General features: G+C 41.8%; 1 protein-coding gene across 2 annotated transcripts; it reads right to left on the minus strand.

Moving 5' to 3' along the window:
- Positions 1 to 106: 106 nt before the first annotated feature.
- LOC127358624 (sodium- and chloride-dependent GABA transporter 2-like) lies at positions 107 to 7,989 on the minus strand. 2 transcript variants are annotated; one of them, XM_051391866.1, is made up of 15 exons: positions 7,886 to 7,989; positions 7,263 to 7,454; positions 5,973 to 6,107; positions 5,488 to 5,628; positions 5,319 to 5,406; positions 5,090 to 5,222; positions 4,780 to 4,914; positions 3,848 to 3,951; positions 3,518 to 3,642; positions 3,279 to 3,391; positions 2,872 to 3,009; positions 1,764 to 1,866; positions 1,507 to 1,607; positions 1,201 to 1,371; positions 107 to 1,091 (listed from the first exon to the last, which is right to left on the minus strand). In XM_051391866.1, exons 1-15 carry the CDS (start codon positions 7,890 to 7,892, stop codon positions 942 to 944), a joined length of 1,836 nt encoding a protein of 611 aa, XP_051247826.1. In that variant the 5' UTR covers positions 7,893 to 7,989; the 3' UTR covers positions 107 to 941. The 2 variants fall into 2 exon arrangements, with proteins under 2 accessions (XP_051247826.1, XP_051247825.1); XM_051391865.1 differs by having other exon boundaries at positions 5,319 to 5,628.
- Between the last annotated feature and the right edge of the window lie 952 nt (positions 7,990 to 8,941).

Genomic DNA, 8,941 nt, shown 5'->3' on the forward strand with positions numbered 1-8,941 from the left:
CTCTGGTGTTTCTTTAGACACTTTTTTTTCTTCCTCCAAATAAAATAAATAAAATAAAATTAATACAGCACTGCATATAAGTGGAAAAATGGTTCAAGACAACATACAATTTTGCATGTTTATTTAAAAACATACTTACAAGATTCACATTTCTTTGTACAGTCACATTATGTTACAGCATAAAATATGAAACTACATTATCAAGTTAGTCCTACAGCTATTGCATTGCTACAGTATTATAATTTTCACTGACATTATATCTTCCCACCACACATAACATTTTATTTCAATTCTTGTAAATACAATATGGAAAATTCCACCAATCAGTTTTGATAATACAATATATGATACAAATATGGCTATGTAGTCATGAAGTGATGTCAGATACACAAGGAGACATGCAGCCCACTTTTCAGTGGTGATTTGGCTGTGTTATATTTGGACAAAATTCATCCTTACTATGCAACATTTAGGCCTATTTTGTAACTTCTGGTAGAACCTGTGTGCCAGTCTCTACAGTTTCCACCTTTGAATGAGATGGACAAGGCTGACCTTGAATTAATTCATTTACACCATCTGTGAAATAGATTACAGTTTGAGAGAGTAAATGACTTTTGTCCCTGAAATAAATGCCCTTGTCCCCTCTACAACTTCTAAGTAATCCAATAAATGACAAACAATAAATGACTTTTTAATTTATTTTTCTTTATCCTTCTTTTATCATATTGCTACCATCCCTGAAATGTACAGGCAAACCCAACACACTGTAGGCCTATTAGCTCCTGAGTCCTCCATATCTGTCTTGTATTAAAGTATGTGATGTGACACTTTATTGTATCTTTCCCTGCTCTTATCTTTGGGATGGAGGCAAGGGTGCAGCAAGTCAAGAATGGAACCAAAACCCCACATGTCTTTCTAGTACACATCACCACGGGGGGGCCTCACAAGTTGGAGTCTCTCTCTGAGACAGGATAGTAGCCATTTGTAGTCAAGGTGGCATCTCCCCCAGGAGCAAAGATGGCCAATAACCTCTCCTGCTCCCTCTTGGTTTTGGGTAAGCTGTCACATGGTGTGATGAGCAGCTGGATGCGCTGTAGAAAGATACACCAGGGTTAATTGGCCCTTGCCATGACCATCTTAAATAAATCCTTTAAAATCAGACACTGAAGGATCACAACAATCCCTGGGGCCAACACTTACCTCTCTGAATGTCCCCTGGGTGGTGCTGATCTTGTACACCATCCAAAGCGGGATGCAGACCATTGAGGCGAGAGCAAGCAGCCAGCCAATGACATAGCCCCACCACGGGTATACATACTCATTGTTGTACTTTAGGGGAGTGTATTTGATGAGGGAGAAAGCGAAGGTACCCTGGAGAGAGAAGCAGACAATTAGTGAAGAATTCTCTTTGATTCGTGCAGAAGAGTAGAGGAGGCCTCAGCCGCTATCAGCCTTTGTCATTTTTGGAAAGCCTTGACGCTACTTAATTAGTTTGTTGATGCTCACAATGCATGTGGCTGGGGTGAAGAACAACCAACAGTACTTGATGTAAGGTCCTGGGCGGTAGCCAATCATGTCCTCAATGTTGTCATAAAAGCGATCTGCACCTGGAAAAACACAGTAAAGACATTTATTTCAATGTTGCTCCTTGAAAATTGTAGCAGAATAGGAATAATAAGCATAGGATAATGCTTGATTAAAATAAATAGCAAGGATCACTGGGAAACACATTTCTCAGTCATTTATATGCGAGGGCTGCTTACCATAGACCCATGCAATGCAGACAGTCTCAAAGATGGCCATGAAAAGAAGACACATGCCACTGGCTGCATAGTAATCAAACAGCTGGAAGACGTACATGCCTCCCTACAAAGAGAGAGATAGAAAGCATTGAGTCACAATTATACAAGGATAATTAATCTGCTACACAGATACAACAGATTGACAGTTAAGTAAATATTCTAATGAACAATTAGTTAAATTTATGCTCTGTGTGTTAAAAATATACCTATAGTCATACATTTATGGGCTCAAACTTGATGCATGGATGAGGACTTAATGTCTGTGTTAGGAAATCTTTTCATGTGGCAACAACAGGTATGTTGATGTGGTAAAGCACAAAACTGCTAGACTTTACCTTGTTAGCAATGACAACAACTACGTTTCTTTAAGCACAAATACAGTCCAGATTGCATTTTAAACATAGTATTTCTTGATAATCTGCAGCATCTATTGTAGTATTCAAAACATTCTACATGGTTGATAATATGCACAGCTTATAAAAGAGACTTGAAATGCTGAAGCCAAAACTAGACACTTCAGGCGTGACTTTAGCGTTGCAGTAACAACACTTGAGACTCACCTGAGACATGCATAAAACCTTTGACTTGCTTGTACTTACAAAATGATGACTTGTTGACACCTCTGCAGAGCATTCATGTTTCCAGCTGTGCAGAGGTGAAACCATGTCAACTATGTTGGACTCCGCAAAAGTTTATTTCAGCAGAACAAAGCATCAAAACCACCAGGTGCAACCCCTGTGTGTGTGTGTGTGTGTGTGTGTGTGTGTGTGTGTGTGTGTGTGTGTGTGTGTGTGTGTGTGTGTGTGTGTGTGTGTCAAGTTTCAATGGACATTTAATGACACTGTTAGGAAAAATACAATGAGGGAAACACATTTGATGATAAGATTTAAAGATACAAAGTGTACAAATTATGGTCATTTTTAAACTACTGCAGTGAACCCCCGAGTGTGTGCTTGCAGATCTTTGTCTCTGTGCATGCATCTGTGTGTGTGTAGTTTTTGCGTCTGTCTTTGTGTTTGTGTGTGTGTGTGTGTGTGTGTGTGTGTGGTCCCAGAGTGTGACCTCCTACCTCCATTAGCATGATGAGGCCCATGAAGAAGGAGAAAAGGCTAACACCTAACAGGAAGAGCTCCCTGCGGTTTTTACGTCGGAACACAGCAGGGTACATGTCGACAATCGCCGTCACAAGGCTCTCCACACACACAAACTGATAGCAGATGAGGGAAAGAAAAAGGGGAGAGAGGTAAGCACAGAAAAATGAATGGAACTCTTTGTGTGTGAGCTATAATGAAAGCAGGGCTTGCCCAGTTAAAATCAACATAATAACAAACAATGCAAAATCAGAAAAAACAGGCGTTTCAAATTATTCTAAAATGTCTGTTCATCACAATCACACTGTATTTCTTTAGTAATCAGTGTATTTGTGGAAATAAGTATGTGTACATGTGTGTGTGTGAGTGTTAATCAACCCTCTACCTGGCTGTCAAGCCCCAGAAACACAATCATGATGAAGAAGAGGGCAGCCCACAGAGGAGAGAAAGGCATCATGGACACAGCGCGGGGGTAAGCTATGAAGGCCAAGCCCGGACCTACAGACACAAGTAAAACAATGTCAACTGATCAAATATAATTCTGACCAGATTAAAGAGGTATCAGGAGATTATAATTTTTTTTCTTGAATACATTTGAGGCTTAAGGAATGATGGAAGTCTCACCCGATTCTGCCACTTCTGAGATGGGAACATTCTGTTCGTAAGACATGAAACCCAGGATGGAGAAGATTGCAAAGCCTGCCACAAAACTGGTGCCGCTGTTCAGAAAGCACAGCGACAGGCAGTCTCTGCAATGGAAGTGACACCATTAAGCTTCACACAGGTGATCACACCAATCACGTGATGACAAAGATGAGGCTGCTTTTAATCAGCAGTTAGGATTTTTCTTTCAAAATGAGACTTTTTTTTCATATTGGACCATGTAAACATGTACTCCTTTGGAAGTGCCTGTTTATTTGAGTGTCTAAGTATGAATATAGATTGCAAACATACCTGTAGCAGTTATTGTTGTATTTGTTGTAGCTCCCTAGAGCAGTCAGCGCCCCTAAGCAGATGGCATAGGAGAAGAAGATCTGGGTGCCAGCATCCATCCAGACCTTACACAAAAGAAAAAAAAAATAGTCATAAGCCAAAGACAGCAATGCTGAATTACATATACATACTTAGGTTGATGTATATACACAAACGTGATGTGCAGTGTTTAGACAATCAAGAGGAATTCACGTGCTGAGTGTTAGCATGCATAATCATTGACTATTGTGGTTGCATAACAGTAAAGTCTGCCATTGGTTTGTTTGTCTCCACACTGATTAACAAACCACGCAGTCGTAAATATCTGAGCGGAGGATCTGGGATGGATAGCAAAATTAGTCAAACTATATCCCTTATCAGATGCAAAAAAAAATCTATAGCGAAGGGATTGTAGAGAAAGCAATAATCAGGGTTTGATTTGGTTGGATGGCAAACTAGTACACAACTACAGCACAATAAAATGATCAAATAATAACAGCCCTTAACAACAAGAAAGGTACATGAACGGTAAACCAAGGGACACTGACTGTTATCTTCTGACAGAACCGCTGCTAGTCTGAGTCAACAGAGCCAGTTAAAAACTCCATTGTCATCCCAGAGGGGGAAAGCCTGCTTAGCTGACTGTCCTAGTAGAGCTCGTGTTTACAGTCCCTGTGGTGTCCTGGCCCTGTTTTGATCCCTGTGGCCCCTGCCTCTTTCATGGAGAGCAGATGGACCCAGCAGAAACTAGGCTCCCCAGCGGAGAACCATGGGATACCTGCATCTGGTGCGCCCTCGCCCACAGGGGTCACATCACTAAATCGCCTAAAGGCCCTCATTGGGAATTTCTTGCGTGATCACACCACCATGATAGATTCATAAAATTTAAAGGGGTTTGTGTGACATCCTGGTACCTGGGGGTCCGCCAGTCGTCCCAGGTCTGGATAAAGGTAGAACTTGATGCCGATGCCAGCGCCAGGCAGGGTGAGCCCTCTGATCAACAGCACAATGAGCATCACATAGGGGAAGGTCGCAGTGAAGTAGACCACCTACACAGACACACACACGCAGAGATGTTAAATAATGCAAAGACGAAACAAAAAAAAGAAGTGAACACCAGATGTCATCCTTAATGTGCCCTTTTGGCCAAACAAGAATAAATAGATAAAAAAAGGGTCACCTGGTACTTTCACTTGTGCCCTCACAGAGGTTCCTCTCACCCACCTTTCCCGTGGACTTCACCCCCTTCCAGATGCAGAAGTAGCACATGACCCAGGCGATGAACAGGCACAGGGCCAGGTCCCAGTTCAGAGAGCCCATCTGGTCAATGCCTGGGGAAATCCTCAACGCTCTTCTCCTGCAAAGACAGGACAGAAAACACAGAGATGATGCATCATCTTCAGAGCGGTGATGTATCACCAAGAAGAGGGTATAGGCGCTTTAAAGAACTCACTCCCAGAACTCGATGACAGGAGAAGTGATGTTTAGGTTAATTGTTTGGTTGATTGAGGTGTTTCTCCTCTGAAACTCCACGCAGTTTTCTGGGGGGGGAATGTAGAAATTCTTAAACGTATCAAAAACATTAGTGGAAGTTCTAATGCATTTGGAAGCACATTTGTTACCTGTGTTCCATGAGTTGTTGCAGGATGACCAGGCCAGGTCCCAGGAGAAGGAAAAGGACAGGTAGAAAATCCCCCAGGCCAGAACAATGATGTAGTAAAAGTTCAACAGAGTCACAATCACCTGGGTGCCATAGCCAAGACCTGCAGAAATGACACTTCAGTATACAGTACTGAAAACATATTAGCAAAACCAGTGAAAGCATTGTCCTGCATTACAAAACTCCATCTCACTTTCCATCATACTTTATTTTGCAGTCATATATTACTACTGTATGTTATTCAAGTCAAATGTCCTTTCGATTTGTTCTACTTGTATAAATATGTGAGTCTTGTATTCTGAAAACAATAAAAAATATGTCAAAAAAAAAAAAAAACACCTCAGTGAGCACTCAGGGTTTTATACGATTTGCCAAATGCTACATGCTTTGCCAGGATCCCATATCAGCTTTGAGGGTGGTGGAGGGTGATACACCTGTCCTGCCTACCTTCAAACAAGGGACTGATTTTTCTCCAGCATGTAATGCCCCCCTCGCTGGTGTACTGGCCCAGAGCAGTCTCCAGGAAGAAGACAGGAACGCCACAGGTGAAGAGGAAGATCAGGTAGGGGATGAGGAATGCACCTGAGTTGAGAAAGAGTAAAGGATCAACACATCTAGTGGAAACCGGTGAGGACATGGGGTCAGAGCTAAAATCTTAACACAGCCCAGGGACTTTTTGCTCTGCGAGAAATGTGGACCCAAATGCAGAGTGCAGCTCCAACAGTTACAGTCCTGCTCATATATGGACAAATGGTGCTATGTTGAGTCCCCTGTGCGTGTGAGTATTCTGCAAAAAGATACAAAACTGTCAATCCCCCAGTTTAAAGTCATCGTCAGGACTACAAAAGATACATCTATGACATCACAATGATTCATGGAGAAAGTAGATTCTGTCTCCCTCTCTTTCACCTGTCCCTCTTCCTCTCTCCCTTCCTTGGATTACTTATTACTTATTATGTATTACCTATTACAGGCTTGCTTTCTTCTGTCTCAAACTTAATATGTTGCTCCGTTCACACCAGATTGCCTTTAAATTATTGTGATTCCAACCAGATTAAACTATTTGAAGAAACCTAAAACATAAAAGTAAGCCATGCACAATTTTAGGAATGATGTAAGGTCAATGTACAATAATTAATAATTTTACTGACTGTATAGGGGAATACATGCCTGAATATAAACTGAATTTGTGTGAAGTTGTAGCATAAATCTTAAAGCATGAAATGCTTCAAGAAGACATGAAGAAAAGTTGTGTTTCTTTCTTTAGGTGCCTACTGCCACTCTCTTTCGCCTTTGTGTTTGACGTCCTGCCGGGTGGCCGAGGATGTTTGGCGTGCTCATATTTCCGCCTCTCCGCAGGGACAGCTGCTGTGAGCAAGGAGCAACAACAGCTGCCTGACCCTGATCAGTCCTGAACCCTGACCCTGCCACCCCGTGGAGGGAGAATGAGGGGTGTCCAATTTAGCAGCTACACAAGCATGTCCAAAAACAAACAGTCTCTGGAGTCTGATTTTAGTTAATTGTGAGTCTTTCAATATATATGATAGTATTTCTTTCCAAGTGAGTCTAAATAAAGAAGTAAACTATGTATACTCCATAAGCAAATCTTGGTGTTTTTACTTTTTGGGTATGCCTTCTGTCAATGCTGACATCCATTTATGAATTTATAGAAAACTGCAGAGGAAAGGACCATAAATTAACCCCTTTCTCCATCCACTCTACTCATCTTCCACTCACCTCCTCCGTTCTTGTAGCAGAGGTAAGGGAAGCGCCACATGTTGCCCAGGCCGATGATGGAGCCTGCAACCGACAGAATAAATTCTATCTTGTTGCTCCACTGGCCCCGCTCCTCCATCTTCTCCTCCGAGGGGGGAAGCAGGTCCTTGGCTTGGCTGGTGCCATTGTGGAGGCCTGCTTTGGCAGCGTCTTCTACAGGACAGACAGAGAGGAGAGCAGGATTGCAGCAGGTTATAGAAGCTGGTTGGTGTTGCTTGTTGCATGAATTTGAGATGAGTTTTCCCCCCCTCAATTAGCTGCCAAGATGCCCTTAAGCAAGGTAGCAAAGACACTAAACAGTTGCAGCTGCAGAGTGGGGGGCAGTGGAACAAAGTAGCTTTACTATGCACATAAGATCTGAATGTGCAAAAATGTATCAATAAAAAAATAGCATGCATGTTCAGTCCTTTTTATCTCTTGCAGATGTACCTGAAAACACACACAAAATAGTTTTTCTATACATTGTACCAATTTCATTCAAGTGCAACGCAATCCTTATCTTTGCTTTAAACAAAAATCCATCAAAACTGCAGTAATAATCTCCAGCTACTCAGCTTGCCAAATTACCAACATTCATATCTTACCTTTCATCGCAGTGCCACTCGATCTTCTGTGTGTAACTCTCTTGTCAAAGGCTTGAAGCAGTCTCTGGAGATTTGTCTGTAAAATGCTCAAGTTTTAGTATTTAACATGACCAGAGCGAGGGGCGGGGGTTTGTAATGCTAAACTTAGGCCGGCCTCCACGTTCCTTTCCTTTTTGTCTGCCCTCTTCGGAGCAAAGTACATCACCTGCCATAACTCTACAGTTAAAATAAGGTGCAACAGGAGAGCCCAATGGGATGATCAGTATAGCATTACTGCTGCAGTGGACCACCTCTGCTGTGGAAAAGGTGTTTAAAGATGTTTAAATTGTGTAATTATGTCTCCCATTGTGCACTTTTAGGAAATTCTTGAAAAAAAAAAGCAAATATATACATGTTCTTATCAAGGAGAAGCACCCTAATTATGAGGTTTTGATTTTGGGTTCCATGTATTTCCTTTCTGCAATGCAGTACATCCCATTTTCATATCTGAGGTAAAGTTCCCAGTTGAAATATATCAGAAATGCAAGTGTTAACTCAGGCTATTTGATGTAAGGAGCAGATCACATTATACAGAATGATCACAGAGAATTTGTGAGAACCATAGGGGTTTACCGGATCAGACTGTATAAACAAATCTACCATCTTGCGAAAGGATAAACTATCAGTCTGACCAGAAATACATCTGCACTAGGTCTTGCCGATCTACACAACAGTATGGAGCTGAGAGATGGAGGGAGAGCGGAAGCCATAAACAGTGTGTGTGTGTGTGTGTGTGTGTATGTGTTTCTTGTGTTGTCAAATCAGAAAGAAATTTTACACTAACTATAAGCAGTTCTGTATCTGCTATAAAGCGATGATTATGAAACGTTTTTGTAACCATTAAGACACCAAGTCATGAATTTCACTCGAGTCGACACAACAACCAGCGGGCGATGAAGATGTAATGGCGTGAGGTGAGGGAGCAGACGTTATGTAATCTATTATGTGCCATTACAGTTCATTTCGTTGATGCCTCGCAGACCCCCCTCTGATCGCATATTTCTAACTCTCCCGGTC

Source organism: Dicentrarchus labrax, unplaced genomic scaffold (assembly GCF_905237075.1).
Source record: "Dicentrarchus labrax unplaced genomic scaffold, dlabrax2021, whole genome shotgun sequence".
NCBI lineage: Eukaryota > Metazoa > Chordata > Actinopteri > Moronidae > Dicentrarchus > Dicentrarchus labrax.